Genomic DNA, 24,209 nt, shown 5'->3' with positions numbered 1-24,209 from the left:
GCCTTCGGCATTGTTAGAACATTGATGGAGGCGTTAGCCGAAACACATTTGTCTTTACACCTGTTCATTAAAATCAAGTGAAACCCCTCCCGTGAGTGCTGACCATTTGTTTTTGCGTGGAAGCAGTGATTTAATTCCGCAAGTTCACCCTTGCATGAGTGCAGAGGCTTACTGATGACTACCGATCGTGTATATATATATATATATATATATATATATATATATATATATATATATATATATATATGCCAATCGTAGATACCCGAAGTATGAAGGCGCCACACCCAGCGTAGTTTCAATCTTTATTACTGGAAGACAGCAGCACACACAGCGAGGCCCTCGCAGCTTAATCCTTCGTGCCATACGCGTTTCAGGAGCAATCTCCCTTGTTCACTGGCTTTCGTCAAGGAGGAAACAGCTGTGCTAGTTTGAATCGCACTCGCGATCTTTTGAAGTGAATCAGGCCCCAATGGGCGTGTCTTTGCAAGGTGTTCTGGTCATTGTGGTACAGGTAAGTTCTTATATCCCAAGTGGATATTGCCGTTCACTTCCCTGAAGTATTTGAAATCCGATTAGGTCGCTGGTTAAAGTCTGGCTGGGCTGCTGCTCGTTCATGTCTCACCAGAGAAAACGCCGTTCCATTCGCGCTCTTTGAATTCACAGGCGCGTGGACCTGCTGGGGTACGCAGTGGGGCAACCTTCGTGGCCAGGGCAGACCACATATATGCCAATCGTAGATACCCGAAGTATGAAGGCGCCACACCCAGCGTAGTTTCAATCTTTATTACTGGAAGACAGCAGCACACACAGCGAGGCCCTCGCAGCTTAATCCTTCGTGCCATACGCGTTTCAGGAGCAATCTCCCTTGTTCACTGGCTTTCGTCAAGGAGGAAACAGCTGTGCTAGTTTGAATCGCACTCGCGATCTTTTGAAGTGAATCAGGCCCCAATGGGCGTGTCTTTGCAAGGTGTTCTGGTCATTGTGGTACAGGTAAGTTCTTATATCCCAAGTGGATATTGCCGTTCACTTCCCTGAAGTATTTGAAATCCGATTAGGTCGCTGGTTAAAGTCTGGCTGGGCTGCTGCTCGTTCATGTCTCACCAGAGAAAACGCCGTTCCATTCGCGCTCTTTGAATTCACAGGCGCGTGGACCTGCTGGGGTACGCAGTGGGGCAACCTTCGTGGCCAGTGGCATATATGTGGTCTGCCCTGGCCACGAAGGTTGCCCCACTGCGTACCCCAGCAGGTCCACGCGCCTGTGAATTCAAAGAGCGCGAATGGAACGGCGTTTTCTCTGGTGAGACATGAACGAGCAGCAGCCCAGCCAGACTTTAACCAGCGACCTAATCGGATTTCAAATACTTCAGGGAAGTGAACGGCAATATCCACTTGGGATATAAGAACTTACCTGTACCACAATGACCAGAACACCTTGCAAAGACACGCCCATTGGGGCCTGATTCACTTCAAAAGATCGCGAGTGCGATTCAAACTAGCACAGCTGTTTCCTCCTCGACGAAAGCCAGTGAACAAGGGAGATTGCTCCTGAAACGCGTATGGCACGAAGGATTAAGCTGCGAGGGCCTCGCTGTGTGTGCTGCTGTCTTCCAGAAATAAAGATTGAAACTACGCTGGGTGTGGCGCCTTCATACTTCGGGTATCTACGTGGCATATATATATATATATATATATATATATATATATATATATATATATATATATATATATATATCTCAGTTAAAGGCATTTCATGGTTCCAAAGTCAACCCAAAGCCCCCAAAATGAGTCTGTTTTTTCAAACCATACCTTGTGCCCACTATGCCCTGCTCATGAACCCATCGCCAAATGGAATAATTGATAATATCACCTATGGCATCTCAAATAGAAAATTTGATAGTACCACTAATAATTCACATATGACATAATTGGTGTGGTCAGTTTTACTAAATGTTCTCACGTTAGCATCAATTCTTACTTGACAAACAGTTTTTATTGGTACAGTTTCAGCAATTTAATCCTCACTACCCCTACTCACACTACCATTTCTGCAAAGTATGTTGTTTGTGTACTACAACATTGTTTACATTCTTTTGCCATTTGGCCACGCCTCATTAGCTTCAAATATTGTCTTTGACAGTATCTCACAGTTTGTCACAGTATCTGACACTGAATCCTAGACTTTCAGCATCTAGTTTTAAATCATTGGGACTCACTATTCTCTATGCCACAGCAAGTTATTATTTACGATATTTCAATTCACTTATGTCTTCCTCCTGTAATTTTCAGGGATGCTTCCCTTTTGAGGGCTACATGTTAGGCTGGAGCCATTGTTTGCACACTTGTCTATTTCACTTGCAAGACGGGGCTTAAATAAATGGCCACAGGCCTTTGTTCTCTTACAGGAACTTTATGATATCCCTCCTACACACATCCAGTGGTTAATTGGTGTCAATAATGAAACATGCGAAAATACACACTATAAGATTTCGGAAGACATTTTTGGGGCAATAGACAAGGAGGAGCGTACACATCTGTGGGATGGAGGGCAACCAAGAATGGCGCTCTAGACGCTCTTCCGCAACCAATATAACGGGGGTTGCTCTCCCTGACATAAGGTCATACTACTCCACAGCACATGTGATAGTAATTAATGAGCGGGGACACCTGTCAGGGACGCACCCGGCATACGCTCTGGAACGGTGCCAGTTTGAGACACGCACGCACGCACCTACACTACTTATACGGGGTAAGGGTCTAGACACTTATTACCGGCTACCCAAAGGACAGTGGAGGTGTGGAAGGGTGCAGTGAAACAAATGGGATAGGATACGAAAGTCACGAGGGAAGCCCAGTTATGGGAAGGCGCGTGCCTCCCAGAAATAGGAAAGTTGTGGGTATTTAAAGTTTGGGACACAATTGGAATATCCAAATTAGGTGACCTGATAAAGGACGGCACCCATATCACATTCGACATCCTGCAGCGAGACTTCCAACTGAGTGGCTGTCAAAAATACAAATATCTGCAACTGCAGCACGCTTGGAACGCTGAGGGAGTAGAAATAGCGAACACACCCGAGTATGCACCACTAGAGGGAAGACTCCTTCTAGGGGAAATCGTAGAGAAGGTCATTTCCTGGACATATAAGACCCTCATAAACAACATTCCAGTCAACTTGGAAGGCCTGAGGACAATGCTGGTAATCTACCCTGAGAGAATTAGAAGACGTAGTTTGGGAATCCGCCCTAATGAACCCAAGGGAACTGGCTATTAAATCGAGGTTACGCCTGATGCAGTTTAAAATCCCCCTATAGGGGCAGAATAAGTGACATACAAAATGAGAGGGTGCCCCCAAAATTTTTTCAAGATACGGGGTCCCTGTCTCTGGTACTTAGGACTGGAATTGAGCGGTATGCCGGCGAACCACAACCACGACCATAACCCGGGGAGGAAGGGGCGTGAATGAGCACGGGTCTTCCGGGACTGGAGAGGCTGATGTTCAATAATTAATAATATACATAATAATCAAACGTGCTGCACCAGCCCGAAAGATCTGCATATGTGCACAGTCTCTCTGTGCCCTTTATTTGCATGTATGATGCACTGCCTATCGATCCTTATTCAGGGTGCCAGTCACTTTGAAATGTTAGAGATGGGTGGCCCATCCGACTGCTTCCATACAATATCATGTCATGGACCAGATAAGCTGCTGAAAGTACAGCTTTCTTGGTGCATGACAAAATGTAAGTCTCAAATACTTCTGTTTTATTTAATTTTTTTTAAATTGTGTTTTTTCCCCTTTAATAGAAATTATTTTAAAAAAGCTTCTTGTTTCCTCCCTCTTTGAATGGAAATATTGTAAGCATAAGTATATGGATAGGATGCCCTTGCTAAAGTACTGTTATTCCAGGTAAGTAACCTTTCATTATTTTGCAAAGGCAGAATGCAATTTATTTTACAGTGAGCTCTTTAAATTGTTCCTTTCTCCGTAATCCTTAACTGTGGTCATCCTCTGGAGAGTTATCATTGCAGCTTCTAAAATTATTAATTCCTTTTTTTCAGGGGTCTCACCTACAGGAAATAATGTTGCGCCCGAATCCAAAGAGCAAATGAGTGCTCAATCTTAGATGTGCAAACAATGCAATTACAATAGTAAATTTCCTATCTGATTCACACAATCAAGATTTGTGGCATTTTGCAATCATACATTGCACTTCCAATTGGTGGAAAACTGCTATTGGTAGGGAAATAGATCTGAAACCTCCAGCTAGTTACCCGCATCGAAAGTGCCTTTCCAAATTGGGAAAGATAAAGGTAGCTCCTTACATTTAATGGATGGAAAGGAAGGGGTTACTTTAGAGGTTTAAAATATTTCCTGTGGGGTCAAATAAAATTAAAAGTTAGATGTGGAAATTGGCATGAGTAAATTGAGGTTCTTCTTGAATCCCAAAGAAGTAAGAAATCTATTGCATCTTCACCAATACTTTTTTGTACTCGCTGTAGATGTTTTAAACCTAGTTTGTCTTCAGTCTAATGGGTATTTCTATTTGTCTTTCTCAGCATTGAGTTACAGTCTCGTGAACTCAACGGTTCACAAAGGTCCAGTGTGTATTCCCACCTGGCATTGTTTTTGCCATTCAGTAAGGAGACTTTGCTAAAGCGTGCCCGCAGGCTTCACCGACATGAGCAGGTAGAGTGAGCATTACTTCAACATTGAATCTTGTTGCTAGAAAGCACTGTAACATTCGGGCTGTTGGGTGAATGAGGACAAAAAGTTGTAAAGCTCTACACACAATACCAGGACTGAAGTGGGCACAGGAAAAAACTGTCTATAGACCCTGTTGTTTGGTTGATGTGTATATTTGTGGTGACCATTTCTGTTCATTTATAAACACGAAGTGCCATCTGAAGGAGGAAACCTTTTTGTAAACTATTTAAGTGTTAAGAGGATTTGTTGTTAGCAAACAGACAATCCCACTGACAAAATTAATTAAGGCAAGCGAATAAAACATTAATTATATGTTCCCACAAAAGTGATACAAGGCGTGTTTCTTTGCAATCAAAACACTTTAATTTTAGTCAAACCACTTATAAATTATCTTAGAGGTTCAAAATGGCAGCACAGGCCACTCTTTCCAACAGTGATCTAAAAAATTGCATAATTTACAGAGAGTGATAAGAGACAGAAAGGGCAACTACCCAACTGCTCCTCAATAGTCCATAAAATTATTTTGTTTATAGAGGCAGGTTCATCTGTTGGCATTTGTGGTGATCAATCAGTCGACGTTTTGGTCTCCTGGCAACTAAAGGTTACTTAAGACCCTCTTCAGGACAAGGTATCAATGTCAATATTGAAACAAATGTAAAACTCCTTACATAAGATATAACCTCCATGTACAATTACAAAAGCCATAATTACAGTATGATTAAAGCAAAAACATTTATTGAAGCATGCCACCAATAAAACCATGATGAGAATCAGCCTGCATACAATCAAGGTGCAAAAAATGAGAGAACCGGAAAAGATCCCATGATCTGAAAGCGAAACATCAAAGAAACCCTGAAAAGAGCTATCCCACCACTTACGTGGAACCATGCAGTGAACCATAGGTGAAAGGGCAACTGCCAAGTTTAACTTGTATATCCAATGAAATGTGCATCACCACAGTGTAAACTTATTAAACTTACAAGGAGTAAAACCTGAAATGCGGCTATGAGGACACAAATGTCCCAGATCAGACCAGTATGTGGTGAACCTAATCTGAAAAACAGAATTGGCAAAATTGTTATCCTCCTACAGGGGGGCACTTTGTGTTGACAAATATTTGTACCCAGCCCCTTGGGAGATTATTGGGTTTCCTTATTGTGTGGTACAATTTCCGTTCATTATTACTTGTTGGTCCCCAAGTACTGTCCATATTTGATTTTATGTTTGAATCTTGCACAGGGTGGGTGGTTGAAGGAGCCCCTTTTGAAGCTGAAAGAAGCAATTTGCAGAGCAATGCCACAGCAGATGGACAGGTACCATGCGGAGTGTCAGGCACACACTCAGGCAAAGTTTGCTAGGTGAGTGGTGGTTCTTTGTTGTCAGTTTGTATGTCTCATCATATCGTGTGTTGTTGTGGATTTTCTAGCCAAAATGTTATTTTGATTTGTTTCTTTGTTAAACCTCTGATCCTTTGGAGAAGTTCTCTTCCATATTTCTATTGACAGCAGTTTTCCAGCTACATAGATCATTTGTAAACTTTGATCTTACAGATATTCATTCTCAATGATGTTTCTCTCCATTTCTCCTGCATTCCCACTTCCTTTTTCACACCCCATCTCATTTATTTCCTCTCATCTTGCCTTCTTTCTCTTTGTTCTAAGTCCAGCCAGTACTTCCATAGTAGAGTAATACCTATTTTTTCATTGACTTAAATCTATCCACCAAATAAAAAGTGTGGCTTAACAATTTCTTCTCTATCATTATTTGTACTTTCATGGAAATGGAATGTAGCATTGCCAAAACTCCTATGCTTACAGGTGCCTCATACGTACGTCAACCCTCATTAACAACAGTTTCTCCTTCTGTTGTCTGCCACAACACTTTAAAAAAAGAATCTTCTATTTACCTGTAAGCCAGTTCATAAGGTTTAAAAATTTGAGATGTTTGGGAAGCTTACCAATTCCTATATTGTGGGGGATGTTTGCCTCTTAAGTGTGGGTTGGGGTAGCCATTCCCTGATTTTATATAGCTTTAAGTGCCTGCCTCATGTGATCAGAAAAGAAGAGAACACAAAGAGAGGCTTTCTGTGTTAATTTCCATAACTGTACTTTTTGCATGGTTGTTTTGCATCTGTGGAGGAGTAGCAAGTAGCCATCCAAGCTATTACAGTGCCAGTTCAGTTAGTCGTTCCCACCTCCTCTCTGCCAGCCAGTGTCCAGGGACCACCAGTAAGGCTCCCAGCCTTGCGTGGGAGCGGTAAGGACTCTTCTGCTGTTTGCACACACAGCCCATCAAGCCTCGTGTGGCAAGAATATCAGGTGCAGTGCACAGCTGGCTGAGAGACAATGATTTCTCCTTTCCTATGTCTTACTATGATTTTCTTCTCTCGTTATCTTTCTCTTTGCCCCCCTCCCCAGAGCTCTTTCTGCTGCCCAACAGTATTTTTCTCCCATCTTCTTTGCCTGTATGCATTGCCCCATGTCACAGTTTTTGCTCCTCAGACCCTTCCTTCACATCCACTTTGTTTCTCACACCTCTCTCTCCCACTTTGTGCCCCTTTTTTATTGATATCCTCATTTGTATCACCAGAATTTGTATATTTCAGCTGTTTGTGAAAGATGTCTATCAGGGTTTGCACAGTAAGGGCACTAGGGCAGACATGTCTTTGCCTGATTTGTGCTACAGTAATGACTAGATCAAAGAAATAGCAATATCCGGTGATGGTCTATTTAGTTGTGGGCGATCCACTGTATCACTTAACAAAGAGAGCCTAGGATGGCCAATGTATTGAGCACAAGCCATCACAAGCGTGAAACACGGCTGCCAATGTCCAGTAAAGACTTCTAGAGAGCAGGGGACAGTCATAGTGAATCAGTGGACAGCTAAGCTAAGGCTCACAAGCTGCATTTCCGTAATAAAAGGTTTGCAGGGAAGCTTTGCTTCAACCAGAGGGGGATCAGAGTAGAGTTATTGAGGGGGAATGAGACTTGCAAAGCAGAAGGACTTTAGGGTCATTGATATTTGTCTATGAGGATCTAGGTAAGCCTGCGCTTAGAAAGACTGTATGCACCACAGATGCGAGGGGAAGGCAGAAAGGGTAAATGGAGGGTCCAGGGTGAGCTACAGAGGGTGAGAGGAGAGCAGTAAAGTGGATGAAGGGGGCGGCATACCGCCTTGGTGCCAAGGATGGAAGGAATGCCGAGAGACTCTGGTGCAAAGAGTGTGAGGGAATACCAGAGGCAGAGAGGTTGATGGCAACAGAGATGCTGAGGGGGGGAATTATTATGGACACAAAAGACACAAGGATGTTGCATTGGAGGTGTGCATCTACTACGCTGCCCTAGGTACTGAAGTGACCCTGATGAAAAGGCTTCCGCTGCCAATCTGTTGGCCCTATTTCTTTTATTTGTTAGTACCAAAGGGTTCCTGTGGAACCAATCATCCAGATATACCTAACTTTTTAACCCCTTCAAGCCCAACCCAGGCACCTCTATCAATCCTAATTTTAAAAACAAGCAGCTGAACAAATTTTCAACAGGTCACAAAAAACTGACTTCCTGACTTTTTGCCAAATGTGATTTAACTCCATTTAGCCATTTTTTCGGTTTTGGAGAGCCGAATTTTCTATGGGAAATTAACATAAGACATGTTAGATTTAGGAAACCACCATCCCCATCTCCCTTGATGGATTGGTGCAAAACTTTCCATGAAGGAGTCGAGGTGGATAATCTCTCTTTTTTTGGTGGGGAAAGTGTATTGCCAATTCATCGAACATGTCAATGTTAATAGCAAAACAAAAGACGCTCTTCCCATGGAAACTCTAACTTAACTATAACAACATAGTGGTAAGTGCCTCTTTGTTATTTACAGGTTACTCTCATTAAAGAAAGTATACTGCCACATTGAGATCTTGTTATGCTCTTTTTATTAAGCTAGGGCTAGACGTGTTATCGTTGGTACTCACAAAAATGAGAGAGCACCCATTTAAACAAAAAGGGACGAGGTTAAGATACCAATAAACAAGAAAGAGTCCCTCTTGTGTATTCCTTATGTATTTGTATGTTTATGGTCACTGGAACATTAACTCAGCACTCTTTCCTTCTATGAACCATACAATGAGACCTGTTTATTGAAAAAATATTTATCCTTTTATTAAAAATTATGATACGAATAATCTCTTCTGCAGTATAAAATCTCATAAAACAATTTTAAAATACATTTCATTATATGCTGTCAAGAGAGGTTCAACATAGAATCAATCAGTATTGCATATAAAACAGCCACTTATGTTTTTGCTATATTTCTTCCGTATTTTCCTATATCATTACATTACTGGGAGCTATACCAACCATTGTTGTTTCATACATGTAATGAGAGAAAATATTATCCAATAAATGCAACACATCTAAACATCTTCCTGAGACTTAAAAAACAATATTACAAATGTAAAAAACGAATTATCAAATTGTCCAAAATTACAAATATAAAATACAAATTATCAAGTTGTCGACGCGGCGTTTCGGTGGTACACAGCTGGTCAACCCAACCTTCTTCAGGACAAATTATTAAAATCAATGATGTTCTCTTGTCAATTTCTCTAAAGTGATATAGGCGTCAACTGGATTTCTTATAAATAGATGACCTTCATGGTTTTAGTCATACTCCTTGTGCTTTTCCATCTCATTGCGGTTAGATACCCAGAGATCACTTTCATGCCCATCATATAATTCCTCACGGGTATGTTGCGTATAAGCCACTTATCAATTCCTGGCTAGGGTTCATCCAAAAAAGGGGTATTGTAACGTATCCCTCCTCATTTCCTGATTCTGTGTTCTGTAGGGCATTGAGCTTTTCCTTCTGCCCTTGTGTTCCGTTGAAAACAGTGATCTCATCTAATCGATCGAGTCTTCCATATGCTAAACAAAAATCTGATGAACACTAGCCAGGAATTGATAAGTGGCTTATACACAATATACCTGTGAGGAATTAATTGATGTGTACCACCGAAACGCCACTTCGATAACTTGATAATTTGATTTTTATATTTGGAATATTGGACAATTTTATAATTTGTTTTTCTATATTTGTAAGTTTCAGGAATATGTTTAGATGTGTTGCATTTATTGGATAATATGTTCTCTCATTATATGTATGAAACAACAATGGTTGGTATAGCTCCCAGTAATGTAATGATATAGAAAAAAAGGAAGAAGTATTTCAAAAACATAAGTGGCTGTTTTATATGCAAAACTGATTGATTCTATGTTGAACCTCCCTTGACGACATATAATGTAATATGTTTTAAAATTATTTTATGAGATTTTATGATGCAGAAGAGATTATTCGTATCATAATCTTTAATAAAAGGACAGATATGTTTTTCAATAAACAGGTCTCATAGTGTGGTTGTTAGAAGGAACGAGTGCTGAGTGAATGTTCCAGTGAGATAATGATAAATATATGAATACATACGGAATACACAAGAGGGACCTTTTCTTGTTGATACGTATTTTGGCTGGTGACAAAGGTGTTTAGCTAAAGCATGTCCAGTGTTAGAGAGGAAACTAAATGTGGAGACGTTGCGCTACTACAGACATCAGTAGAGAGTGTCACAGAGTTATACGCTGTGAAAGAGCAGTGCAGGCCCAAATCCCATGCTGATGCAAGAGAGGTGAAGAGTTCACTAGGAAACAGAGTGCATGACCAGCAAGGTCTTAGTGAAATGAGAACTCATGTTTGTAAGCCTGAAGGAATTTATGGTGGCAGCACACAAGCACGTATTGAGTTTAAGAATTCAAGATCAGGAGTTTGAATTAGCCAGGAGCACACAGAATCTGATACAAATTCTTGGGGCAGAGCAATAAAACACACACACATGCATACAAAAGAAGCAAATAAATTGTTGAGCATTCTTAGAATTACAATAAAGAGTGTGTAAAGAAAAAGGTCAGGAATTTGAAGATATAGGTGATGTGATAGTTGGTAACAAATATATAATTATTAAATAACCTATTATTTCACTTTTTGTAAGACACATTTTTTGTGTGCTTATTTAAGGTACAGCCTGCGAGCAGCTATTTGAGACCAGCTGTTCACCTGTATAGAGATAGCTACTCTCCCTGCTGTGACAGTAAACCTGGTTTTGCCTTGCCAAGAGGAGGCTTGTGTTTTCTTTTATCTCAGTTTCCCTGCAACAGTTGGTGAGTCATCATAGGAGTCCCATTTGCCCTCAACCGACTGCTGCCACTGGAATACCGCCTACCCCCACTGTATAGGTCATTGCGTATCTTTGCTGCTGTTTTGTCTATAGTTCAAGGGTCGGGTAGTACCCAGAGATTGATGTCTTTGAGGTGAGGACAATGCGGACTTCGTTCCATGTTTTGTATGTTATATGACTTGTCTCTTTGGCAATGGTAAACACAGATGTAATGTAAAAAAGGTTATTTCATGCAAGATTGTGTACAATTGTTGCACGATAGTAAGTTAAGGTGTTGCATTGTCGGTAGAGTTTTATCCCAGTATTAAGTTGGGACTGGTCAATGTGGGTGATTAGAAGTTGGGTGTCCAGTATGTGTTCCAATATTTTGAAATAGAGGGACGGCTGAAAGGCTGATGTCGTTAAACTGTACTTTCAAGTATGAGCTGAACACTCTAATTACTGTCCTGGACCTATTGTCCTGAAGTCATTCCATGGTCTATGGGACTAATGGTTTGAGGGTTATCCTCTCTTGAGCACAGAGAGAAGTGACCAGTTGCTACCGATTTAGTTGATAATGTAGAGTCAAACAATTGTGATTAACATTCGGAAGTTGTTGACATTTTTATATTTTTAAATATGTTGACAATGAATGAGCATGAGTGCATGTAAATAGAAATGTAGTCACAGAGTGATGTTGTTGTATAATGCTGCATAATGTTATTATGGTGTTTTAATGTTTAACATGAATATATGATGTTACATCACGGTGTTTACACCGCGATGCATTTACACCGCAGGGATTACAACCCAAGTCGTTACAACGACTTGCGCTGGAGGGTGCTGGATTTAGGAATAGTATGATTTACTATTCCAACTCCAGTCTACGTACAGTAGGGAAGGTGTTGGAATAGTAAATCATACTATTCCTTAGGTTAGAGTGCCATCCAGCGCAAGGCATTGTAATGACTTGCGTTGTAATACCCGCGTTGTAAAGGTATTGCGGTGCAAACACCGCAATGTAAACGATGGTTCCCATTTAACATATGACTGAAAAGACAAATTGATGGATTTCCTATTTGTGAGGACTAGTGTAAGAAATTAAAAAGAATATTGAGTAGAAGAATAAAAGATTAGATTATAAAACTTCTAAGAATACAAGGGACTAAGGAGACTCCCTTAGAGCATATGCAAAAGACCTTTCCGTGTGACGAGAAAAGGTTACAAAAATATTGTAGGGAATGGTTTAAGGCTACTCAGAAACACATATCCCTGGCCAAAAGAAGGGAATTTGATGAAAAAATATTAGAACATATTGTTACGCACTTTAGCAGTAAATAGGCAGCAGTTAAATTACAGAAGCGAGATGCCAGCTTAGCCTTATGGCGAGTCTTCTGTCAAAAGTCCAAGGACTCCGCAAATGCTAATGCATCTAGTATCCCGTCTGCTCTCCCACCTCCATATGATTCTATGAATACTTCCCCCAAGGTACCTGGTATTTATCATTTGGCGTAGCTACAGGAAGCTGCAGTGGGATTTGAGAACCCTGAGGTTGACACCCTATCACAATCTACAGAGGGACCTTCTAATTTTGCCGTACAGATGTCAACGCGGAGACACACAAGTACTTTCAGGCAGCAAGAAGGGGGGGGGGGGGTGACTGCATTTAGTTCCAGCCTCTCTCCTAGACGGAAGAGGTGAAGAGCAGGGTCCAGGAGACAGCAGCAATCAGTTGCTTGTTTCATGAGCAACATCACACTTGTTACGGAAAAGAGATATAACAGGAAGGGTAGTTAAGAAACAAGTGTCTACCTCACAATGAAGAGGTGCAGATGATGCTAGATGGAATGACTATGTAGAGACAGCTGTTAGTATGGTGCGATGGCCAGTATCTCAAGAAAGAGATGAGTATTTTAGGAGGACTGAAGATAATTTACCACCATGGCAGAAGGAGAAGGGGAGCGTAATCGTTTCAACAGAGTGTATTCAGGAATGGTTATCACAAAGTGAAGATAGAAGAGATGCAAGGAGAGAACAATATTGTGAAAATCTTTCAGGACAGATTCAGGGACATTTTGGGAGGATGGCAAATAGAGCAGAGTCAATACATAGGCGTGTAGACAATATGGGTGAAATACTGCCACTCAAGAAAGGCCCCTTATCAATTTTGATCACACAAAGGGAGCGATAGGATTGCCTAATTGCACCAACACTAGAGAAGGAAAACAGGACATGCTCTCTAGAGCTAGGAAACCCCAAGCAACTGAGCTTGAGCGGTTACGGTTTCAGGGAACACATGGCTAGCTAGACCCCAGGATCGGATATTGTGAAGTTATAGAAGGATTGACAGTACATGATTCACCAATGCAGCAGATGAGTGTTCAGTCAGTCCTACGCTGCACTGATCTTGTCCCCAGTGAGATAGTTGCCAAAGATAAATAGTTGGCACAGTATTGTACCCTATGTGGATAATTTTGAAGAATGGACTGAAGGTTTAGCCCCACAGATGAGTTCATGGCCATGAGAAGGCTCCTTAGATCCATGTGAAGGGTCGTTTGATACACATGACATTGTCAATGCTGATGATTACATTCTTTATCGCAAGGGAGATCCAGACTGGGATTATCCCTACATGCGGAAATGTTTGTGCATGTGGTAACAATATGCCAGATAGCACATCCCCCAACTTTCTGTTTACTCCTGTATATTAGATGGCTCTGATTCGTTATGAACCTGGAACACCTCATTATGTTCCTCGGTCACAAATGGACAAGGAGAAAGTTATTACCACCGCTTACAGAGGGAGGAGGGAAATGGATTAGAGCTTTTGAAAAGCAAACTGCAGGCATCACCCTGTCAGTAGGGAACATAAAGAGTTTACTTAGCTCTCTTGTAGGAGATAAGACAGATACTGTTTTACATATGGCTGAATTGAGAAATGTTCCCCTCACTGAGACTAGGTATGATGGTTCTCCATTCAGCTTAGTCCGGACAGTGGTCAGGGACCAGTTGAGGAAAATACTCCCTGATAGTAGAAGAGGTGTGGCGCCGCGGCCAGGGTGCCTGACTCCGGACCACAGGGTTCATGATTCGATCCCCAGCTCCGATGACAGGTTAGCCCAGCACCATGTGACTCTGGGCAATAGCTTGCTTAATCTTCCCGACGGCCCCCAGCGTCGGTACACCTCTCCGGACGTAGCTGTGCACTTTACAAATGCTGGCATTTATTTATTTTTGTGGGCCAGACATTGGATCCTCCCTCATGGCTTAATCAATATAGCCGAATGAGGACCAGGCTCAGTTTCTCAGCAGTATGAAAGAAAAATGGACTCAATAAGTAGGTCAGGGTTTTGTAATAAAAGGGGGAAATACTGTGCTTTTTTATATTGTAATGAAGAAGGGTTTACCCTCTGATGTACAGGATAATCTAGATAATATAAAAGGGTTGGAAGCCTAACTCTGCATAGAGATACAGGCACCTATCATACATTTTTATAAGAAGAAACAGGAGAAAGAGAGAAACAAGCAGGATGTAACAGAGAAAGCAGAAGCCAAGTTAGTGCATCAAAAGTTGGCAAAGAAAGGACCAGTGGAAGAACCTGTAGTAGCAGCTACCACTCAGATTATTGCAGTGTCTGTGGGATTGATCCCAGGAACTGCCACACAACAGTACTCACAACTGCAGGATAGTGTAAGGGCACAAGGATAAAGCAGAGGAGGACGCAGAAGGATAGGACGAGTAGGATAGGTCCCCAGAGGATGGATCAAACATGTCATATTGTCACAGATCTGTTTTATTAAAGATTGTAGGACTAAAAGATGGGATAAACAAAATGGAATAACAGGGGTTTACAATCTACCCGGGAAATATAGTAATGCAGCCACAGGCAAACCTGCAAAGAATATATGTACCTCAGACAACACCACAAAATGTGCAGGAACCAGCAATGCTTCAGGTGCAACAAATGCCACCACAGCAAAGTTACCAAGCACCCCAAATGGCAACTCCACCTCAAAGTAGACTGGGAGGTGTGATTGTGAGAGGAGGAAATCCCTTCCAAACAAATTGTGTGGGTGGATATATACAATGAAGGTGCCCAAAGAGTAGTTCTGTGTTTCCAGTATTGTCAGTGATCTACCGACCAGATGAGTAGCCCACTGTGACGGTAGCTATCAATAACAAGAGGTGTGTATTCCTCATAGATACTGAAGCAACCCGATCTTGTATTAGAGAGCGATGACTTTCCAATTTCTAATAGATCAATGGGCACACAAGGATTCTCTGGGGTTGTGATGAGCGTTCCATTTACTAAACCAGTGGAGATAGAAATAAGAGCAATGTACATTGACGGCTGCTTACTGTTGTCTCTGGCTGCCCCATCTAATCGACTGGGGAGACATCTTATGGCTAAATTAAATATGACAGTTCATTTTGAGCCTGATGGTACTGGGATTTGTTCTACCCCTGGAGTTCCTTCTTCCAGGATCATGGCTGTAACAGTTGATTATTCTTCTGAAGATCAAATCAAAGTTCGACCCACACAAAGAAGCATTTACCACATAGGTATACACAATAATAGTAGAAACATCAGAGTTATTGAGAAGAGAGGTCCAGTTACCCAAAGAATTCCTTTTCCAGCGACAAGGGCAAGATTCTTGGATACCTGTCAATGAGTTGATATTACAAATAGATGCCTTAGACATAACACCAACCTATGGCGCTCTGAATGCTGACCAAGACAGCCAGACCAAAGTTGCTGATGTACATGTGGGAGACTGGGTGAAGATAAAATCCCCATGGGGGGTGTCAAATTATCAAAATTCTCCAAAGCCCTGAGAGTAACTAAATTCTTCCGCAATTGCAGTTAAAACTGAAGATGGCAGAATATGGAACCTAGGGAGGGAAGCAAAGCACGACTATTCGGCAGCTTTGGCTAATGTGACCCGCCATCTAGGTAATTTGGCCAATACAAATAATAGTAAGCTAGGAGATTAGACCCATATACTGAATAGGGGAGTAGACAAACATCCCAAGAGTGAAACCCCTTATTGAGTGCCGGAACATCTAATTAGACCACTTAAGTACTTGAAAGACTATGTCACTGAGTGAAGTCATATTATACTCTTCAGCATGCCACTCTGTCACTGTTATAACGAAGTTTCTTGGTTAAGTGATAGATTTGTAGGCATTCTTCTCTTTTCCTCATCCTAGTCTCAGTCATATACTGTGAATTGGTCAGTTTGTTCTCATTGTACGAATGCTTATTTTAATGCAAAGTGTACTGCAAGTACAATTTACTATTCAGAATTATCAACTGTTTCCCCATGCTGTTACCCCTTCTATTCCTGTGACATCCTTCCCTGCTCTCCATTTCTGTTTTATGAATAAGGAAAGGGGAGGGGGTATCTTCCATGGTATATCCCCGTAATGTTCTCCCCTCCTCCTTGCTATGTATGCTGGAATGTTCCACATCACCGAGATTCCATCGGGTGTCAGCTGTAGGGGGTAAAACCTCCTCTGTCAGCTGTTGCTGGGGTATTTAGAATAAAGCTCAAGATCCTCACACTTTGGACTCCTGTGGTGCTTTCCATCCAATTTCACACTTTTAAAACACATGTAACCCCTTTGTATTGTTTCAATGTCAACAAAATGTTAACATTTGGTTGCTTTCAGGGTTAACATCTTACCAATACGAATCGTGGTTTGACTCTTTCCCTTTTGATGCTCTACTTTCCTGGGGTTATTTCTCTGCACCCCAAAACTCAGTGGTTGTGCAACCTAGCCAAGAAGACCATCTTCATGAAGCGTAACATCTGTCTAATGTTGTGTTATGGATGGAGTGAATGTTGAGAACCAAATGTAGCGCTTGGATCTGTGTGAGGCAGTTAGCTGGGTGGGTTTACGTGCCTACCCCAGACCCCCTGTGTCACCCATGGGCTTAAGTGCAATTAAATCTTTCGGTTTTCCAAGGTCTATGAATATAATAATTAGCGCTGGGACACTCTTGGAAGTAGCTGCGCGCTCTATAAGTACCAAGTAACATTAACATAGAACAAGTCAGTTGGACTAATCTTAATACCTTTTATTTATAATGCAGTGAAAGTGCATGGTAATGAAACCAAGTATTTTATTTCACCAGAGTTTTTACACAGTTTCTACATCCAAGAGAAAGCAGAAGATTTGTGGTAGGGTTTCCTGAGTTTGTGAGTAAATGTATGGGTAGTAAGAACAAAATCTTGCAATCTTGGACTGCATTGTCTCTAGGTGCTTGACTGGCAGTTTGAGACTCTACCAGTAGGCCAAAATGAATGCCAGTGCCCCCGCAGGAGCCTTCACCGCCGGTGTTTCGAATTTGTTCTCTTTGACCAAACAGGTCTCCCCGTTGTCTATTGGTGTTGTCAATTTCACCTTTATTCCAAGGCTTTAATATCATGTTTCCTCAAGCCATCGTATCATGATTGCATGTGTTGTATGGGAAGAGTCGGCAGCCAAAGCAATTTAAGAAGGGTGAGAGTAACTATGTAAGTACGACTGGGGTAAAAAATTAAGCAGGCTAGAGACTGGCATCAAATAGTTACAGCCAACATGGGTCATGATGCCCCGACATTATTGGATGTGGCTAGTGGGAATATTGGCTTTTCTGGAGACTGGGATCTGAATCCCCTCATCCTCACTTCCATGTAGTGTGTGTAGGAGAATAGGGTCTGCAATCCTATGATCACCCAGATTTTTTGCTTCTGCTTCATTGGTTTACGACTTTCCCTGGCTGTGGGCCTGCCAGTCAGACCCACAGCCTAGCTGTTCTCTCTCCAGATTAACACACATGTACATTAGGTGCATCCACTAATTGGAACTGGGCCGCCTTATCAGTCCCTGTATCAGCATACCACAGGTATCCAGGGCATCGGCGTACCCGGGGCCTACCAGGGGCCGCAGCATGTATTATGCCACCCCTGGATGGCCACCCAAATCTGACACAACTGGCTGCACGACAGCTGGGGCAAGGTGGTGTAATCACCCGTTGCTGTAGGTGTAGTATTCCTATACCTAACCCTAAAATGGACGCATGGATTCCTATCAGTCACTCCTATGGCAGGCCTTATCAATCCTGAAGGCAGAGTGCTGGGAATCATGTGAGATGGTGCTCTGGCGCGATCTGAGCCCGTCGACGGCTTGCGGAACCAAGTCCTAATAGCTGTTCCATGGTGACGCGTGCCATCTACCTTAAAATGCATTATAATCCTCGCGGTTATTTGCTAACTATGGCATCGCATCACCCACACATGTCGAGTAAGGTGTCATACGAATTGGAATACGAACCCCTCACCAATTCTGGCGACGGGGTTAGCATTCCACCCTTCTAGAGGGACACAACATGGAAGTAACCTTGAACCCCGGTTAAAGTTGACTCAAGCCTCGGCATCACAAAATGGATGCTGCCACCAGACACAAGTCTGACCTCCTGCTGCTGGGAGACCTTCCAGCGAGGGGAGCTTGGACAAAGGGTTTCCTGTCAAGGGCGGTGTTAGCACCATCCCAGACAGGGTTTGTGTATCCCAGGTAGGCAGGGCTGAAAGGAAGGTGATTGCAAGTGGCACCCCGGTGCTCACTGTGCATAGCCCGGCTCAAACCAGTTTCGGGGGCACCCCAGCCCCTGAGCTGGGGCGAAGCCGGACAAAGGATAGGGGTGTACCACCCCCCTCCTGGTCCCACCCATAGGTAGGACCTAGTCACGGGCCAGCCCCTTTTCCTAGTATAAAGGTAGGAGCGAGTCCCCTTCCCAAATTGGATAATTCTGAATCTTGAACTACTTTCCACGAAAGGAACTCTTGACTTTTTCTGAAGACTCTCCCTTGTGGCTAAGGAGTAGCCACCCTGCACCAGCAGGCACCACCTAAGCGCTTGCGGTTTGCTGTACGTCTCTCCTACGGATCGAGACTGCCCAGCTCGACGAGACCCGGATTCCCCGCCATCTCTGACCTCTACCTACATCGTCAGCCCAGCTGAGATTCGTAGGTGTGACGAGACCTGCGGGACCGGCCATCTTCAGAACCTGCACGACGCTTATCTAGCACAACCACCGAGGGACCCTCGAGTGAGTGCACCTAGGGTTTGAGAAGCCCTAACCCTGAGTAGCTCCAGCACCGAAGCCTGCCTCCCCAGCATCCACGAGATCTGCGTGGGGGCCCTTCTGCTCCTTGCTGCTCACCGCGTTGTCCGGCCACTCGCCGTCTTCTAGTGGCCCTCTTCACGACGCACCACGACAGTTTTTCATCACTGGTCTGGTTGCTCCAGACTGGTCCTTGCTCCCCTTCAACAGAGGAGTACCTCGGACCCTCCTGGTCCACTCCAGACGCCATCTTGACTCCCCCGCGTGGGCTTGCCTCTGCTAAGACCTGCTGCCCCACTCCTGGGCCCAGCATCATCGACAGCAGACACCTTCGTGGGACAGCTCGCCCTCCATCCTGGTCGCCGCCGCGCCTCCTGGTCCGAGGAACAGCCGAGTCCGACGTCGCCCACTCACCTGGTCGAGGTGACTTCATCCGGTACCTTCCTGGTGCCCACACGATCGCTGGCTAGCGGTTGAGAACTGAGTCCCCTCTGCTTTCAGGTTTCCTTCATCACCGATCCAGGCTTGGATCTCGCGGAATATCGACACTGGTCGCCTGCCAGCAACTTCTTATTTCAGGCTCCCGAGACTACAACAAGGACTCCCGACATCTTGCTGAACCCCACGCAGCCGCAGCCTCTGGGCTAGGTAACTCGAGCATTTCGGTGCTCCATCGTAGGTTCACTCTACAAGTGTCCAGCTCCTTTTCCGTTTAGTCCAACTGATCGGATTCCTCCGGAATCAGTAACTTTAGACTCTCTAACCTCTCCCATTCCACTTGCAGTGTAAATGGTTTCGTGCCCTTCGGGCATTTGTGTAAATTGTGCAACTAGAAGTATTTTCCCAAGAGTTTTGTATTGTGCTTAGCTCCCTGACTCATAAAGAGCCAGGGTAGTCTTGTTATAAATAAATATCCTTTATTTTCATAACAACTGGTGTGGTGTCCTTTCACATTGGTGTTCAAGGGGTATATGTGATGGTAAACAGCTGGCTTAACACGCCCTCTAGAGTTTAGCCTGAAGACTGCTCTTGTCCACGCTACTAGGATAGCTGGTCTACAAGGTTGACTTACAACCAATCATCAATAAGGGTCGTTTGGAATGATGCACAGTGATCACTAGAATAGTGAGCACTACATATCAGGCCAACTTCTCACAGTGTGGTCCTAAGCAAATCATGTTTTCACCCTGGGCTTCAGTCATTTCATCGTCCACAGGCATCATCTTATGTAAGCGCTCGAATGCCATATAGATGGGTCAACTTAACATTGCCCCTTTGCGACCTTCACCAGTCTATTTCCCAACCTATATTCTCTATGCCCTGGGGGTTTTCCTGACAAGGCATGGGGGATTGGTTGTTTCCCTGACAGATAAGTTATCCTGAGCACATCTTTTGCTCACAAGGCACGGGCACACATCGAACAACCTAGAAGCTGAGTCGTGTCTCAGGTCGAACAACCTAGAAGCTAAGTGGTTTCAAGGGGCGTGTCCTCCACATAAAGGTGCCCATGGCAGCCCGAGCACACCCTCCCTGATGAAAGCATTCAGCTTGTCTGGCTGAAACCATTCACTGGACAGCTCGAAAGTGCCAGTCTACCCTCGGAATAGGGTGAATCCAAGGATCCCCGTATATGGTGTGTGATGTGATATAGCGCCTTCCACCTCTGCCATATCTATTACCAACACTGTCTTAACAGTAAATTCTCAAGTAAAGCCACTTCAATGCTCAAAACGAAAACAGATTAAACCACCCTCTGACAGGTTTTGATTCTTTTATGTTATCCCCATCCAGGGGTTAGCGAAGATAAGGCTGGTGCCCCACAAACACCTCACCCACCAAACCTCTTCTGACAAATATTTTTCCGTCAATATTATTGCAGAATGTAGTTTAGCCTGGTGGGTTTCTGATTTTGCAACCTGGTGCTTCCCCCTTTACAAGGTCTAGTTCGAATTCCAAAGGAAAGTTCCAAACACAGACATCCGTGCATTACTTATTGACCTTCTAGAAACCTAGCACCTAATAAGTCATTAGCAGAGTCTCCCACGGTAGATGAATGTACATTAATGGCATCTGATCGGAGCTTACACATGATTCTTAGTTGCCATATTTTATGAATGAACCAAGTAAGGGGAAAGGAGGTGCTGCCCTAGCGGACTTTGAACTTGTGCACTGCTTTGGAGCTCACCCACAAACCTGCAAAGGTGGCACATGATGTTTGTGTTTACTTGGATTTTTTTGTATACCATTTGTAGAGTGCCTGCTCTTTGAGGCTAGACACAGAGTCACAGCGCTGCCCTCGCCAGCCCTGTCCTGGGTTGTGATCAGGGTGGCAAACTTCAGGAAAAGTAGGTGTTCAGCCATCAATGGTCTAGTGGCCCTTTGTTAATCCTTGTTTTAGATGCTCTCAATTTTGTCAGAGAAGCAAACAAACTAAGGCACTGTGGGAAAACATGTTTTGCATATGGTCAGACAATTCATTTAAGCACTGGAAGCTGAGATCTGACACCAGGTTTCTTATGTTTATAGCTTTGTATAGGGTGGGAGTTGGTATCCAGCCATTGATCCACCTTTTAGACGACATTTGCCTGCGTTCCTATGGCTTACAAGTGGAGATAAGACACTGGGGTGTGAAGGAATGTAGACAGGGCTCCGCTTGGAAATTCAGTGAGGCCCTCATTAGGGAGGGGCTGTTAATTACTTGTTTTTTTCTGAGCACTGATGGTTCTGCAAATGAGAAGTGTATAGATTTGAATTTACTTTTAAAACCATAAAATAAATTACTACCTACTATTCTCCAATAATCCTTCATGATGTAAGGTCTACTACTTTACTCCATGTGAACTATATTTGAAAAGAGAAACAGCCCTCACAGTTCTATATCAAAGGACTGCAGCTATGAAGTTGAAGATGCCTTCTGGTAAGATAAATGGGAAACCTGTAAAACAGTCCCTTTTCTCAGAAGCTCTTAACCAAGGTCGTTCTACATCGGATGTAAAGAGTAATATTACTTTGACATTAAACCATCCTACTCCTATGGCATCATCATCTTCAGACTCCACTATGGAACGTATCCTCCAAGAAATTTCTTTCTTTTTTTAATTTATTTTTTAAAATAATCTTTATTGTTGCATTTTTTCCATATACATACATCCCCTCCTTATCCGCCCCCCTCCCTCTCCTGAATATTATTTTCCTTGGTATACACATGAAATCAGGTAAATTTATAATAACATAAGCATTACATTATACTTCGACCATCAAGCAAGTATATTATAGTATGTCAAGGGTTCGCCTTGCAGGAGACTTTTTGGCTGTGTATTATCAGAGCCTTTCCTGTTACATTTCATAGTTTGGACAGTTTAAGATCTAATCTCGTGGCACAAGGTTTTGCATCCACTGCAACAGGGAATTGCAGATTCCCAGCCCTTGTTTACTTTTATTCCGCACCTTCCTTCTGTAGATAGCTATCTCAAGGCTATAAGACGCCAATAATTGCGCCCGCCACTGTTGGAAAACGGGTGGGTTTGAGTCCAGCCATCCCGAAGCCAGACATATTCTAAGGATTGCCATAGATATGAATATCAACCCTTGCATGTTATTTGGTCGAATATTTCCATCTATACCTAACATTATTTCTCCTGTTGTAATTTCGATTCTTACGTTGAAAATTTCGGATAAAAAGCCGGAGATATCCCTGATCAGGCCTTGTAATGTGTCACAGGTTGCAAATATATGTACAATGTTGGCCTCATACAATGAGCATCGTGGGCATTCTGTGCCTTTACCCGACCCCCGTTTGGCTATCTTATTTGGTGTATAGTATAGTTGAAAAAACGTTTTATAATATTGGGCTTGCAGCCTAGCAGACATTAGTGTAGATTGAGATAGTTCGTAAGATCTCACACATGACTCTTATCGTTGTCCCCAGTTTTTCCTGCCATTTTACGACAAATTTATTCATGTCATCGGGGAGTATGGTAACCAAGCTATCGTAGATTTCACTGATCTTTATTGCTTTATTCCCCTTTATTATTTCAACGGTCTGAATTCTCTGAAATTTTGAGCGTCCGCCCCTTTTCTTTATTAAAAAATCTCTGACCTGAAGAAATTAAAAAAACTCTCTATGATCTAGCATGTACTCATTTCTTATGTCTTCAAATGATTTGAGCACGACGAAGAGTAGAAGCAACCAATTTGAGTGATTCCAGCATTTACCCAGTTATTCATGTAAGTATCATTGAAGATCTCTGGGAAATTACTATTTTCAGATAAAGGAGTGTAATAGGAAAACCTTCCGATTCCGAGCAGTTTATGCACACTATTCCAGGCTATATGTATGCCTGCCAAGGTTTTGAAGCGTACTCTTTTGAAGTAGCAGTTGTGTATATGTCGCCATAGGTACCCGCTAGCCTCATTGCCCAGAATTAGCTCTTGTGGTGTTGGTATATCCCTGTTTGGCCTGTTGTCCCTATTTGAAAGTAATAGCACTTTACAGTATTTCAGGATCGTAGCCCACCAATATACTTTGAAATTAGGCGAGGCCGCCTCTTTCTTTCGGAAGTGAGATGTATCTAAGCGCCCTGCGAGGTCTTCTATATCCCCATAAGAAGTGGGAAAACATGTTATCTATGGCTTTAAATATTTGTGGTTTGAACTCCAAGCATATTGTCCTGAAAAAATATAGAAATTTTGGGAAGAAGAGCATCTTTATCACATTACATCTACCTCCAATCGTTAGGTGCAGGTTGTTTAATCTGTTTATCTCTTTTTCAGTTTGTTTTATAAGCGGATCTAGATTAATCTTCACCAAGTTTTCCAGATTGGCCGTTATATTTACCCCCAGATAGATAGCACTCTCTACCACCCGATCGTCCTTGCTCACAGATTTATCATTAAGAACTATCTGGGTTTTATCCTGATTCAACTTATACCCGGATACCTTCCCAAAGTTTTTTGCCTCCTCTTCCATCGCTTTTATTGCTGTGCCTGGGTCACTTGTAACCAGCGCAATATCATCTGCGTAGGCTAAGGTCTTTGTGTCGCCATTTGGGGACTTTATTGGTGGGATTGCCGGGTTATTTTCGAGTCTACGGATAAAGGAATCAATAAAAATTGCGAACAATAGGGGGGAGCATTGGCACCCCTGCCTTGTCCCTCTGGTTACATCTATTTTTCCTGAGACTGCCCCATTCACCA

The 24,209-nt window shown here is 42.9% G+C and overlaps 1 protein-coding gene across 5 annotated transcripts in view; it reads left to right on the top strand.

Moving 5' to 3' along the window:
- Nucleotides 1–24,209, top strand: part of UBN1 (ubinuclein 1) — a 1,063,877-nt gene that overhangs the window by 654,006 nt on the left and 385,662 nt on the right. For all 5 annotated transcript variants that reach the window (XM_085632215.1, XM_085632217.1, XM_085632216.1 and 2 more), the window contains 2 exons: nt 4,559–4,688; nt 5,946–6,064. In XM_085632215.1, coding sequence (XP_085488341.1) covers nt 4,559–4,688; nt 5,946–6,064 — 249 coding nt within the window. The remainder of the gene's footprint in view (nt 1–4,558; nt 4,689–5,945; nt 6,065–24,209) is intronic.

The sequence above is a fragment of the Triturus cristatus genome, chromosome 10 (assembly GCF_964204655.1).
Source record: "Triturus cristatus chromosome 10, aTriCri1.1, whole genome shotgun sequence".
Lineage (NCBI taxonomy): Eukaryota > Metazoa > Chordata > Amphibia > Caudata > Salamandridae > Triturus > Triturus cristatus.
This window is presented reverse-complemented; position numbering and strand designations above follow the sequence as displayed.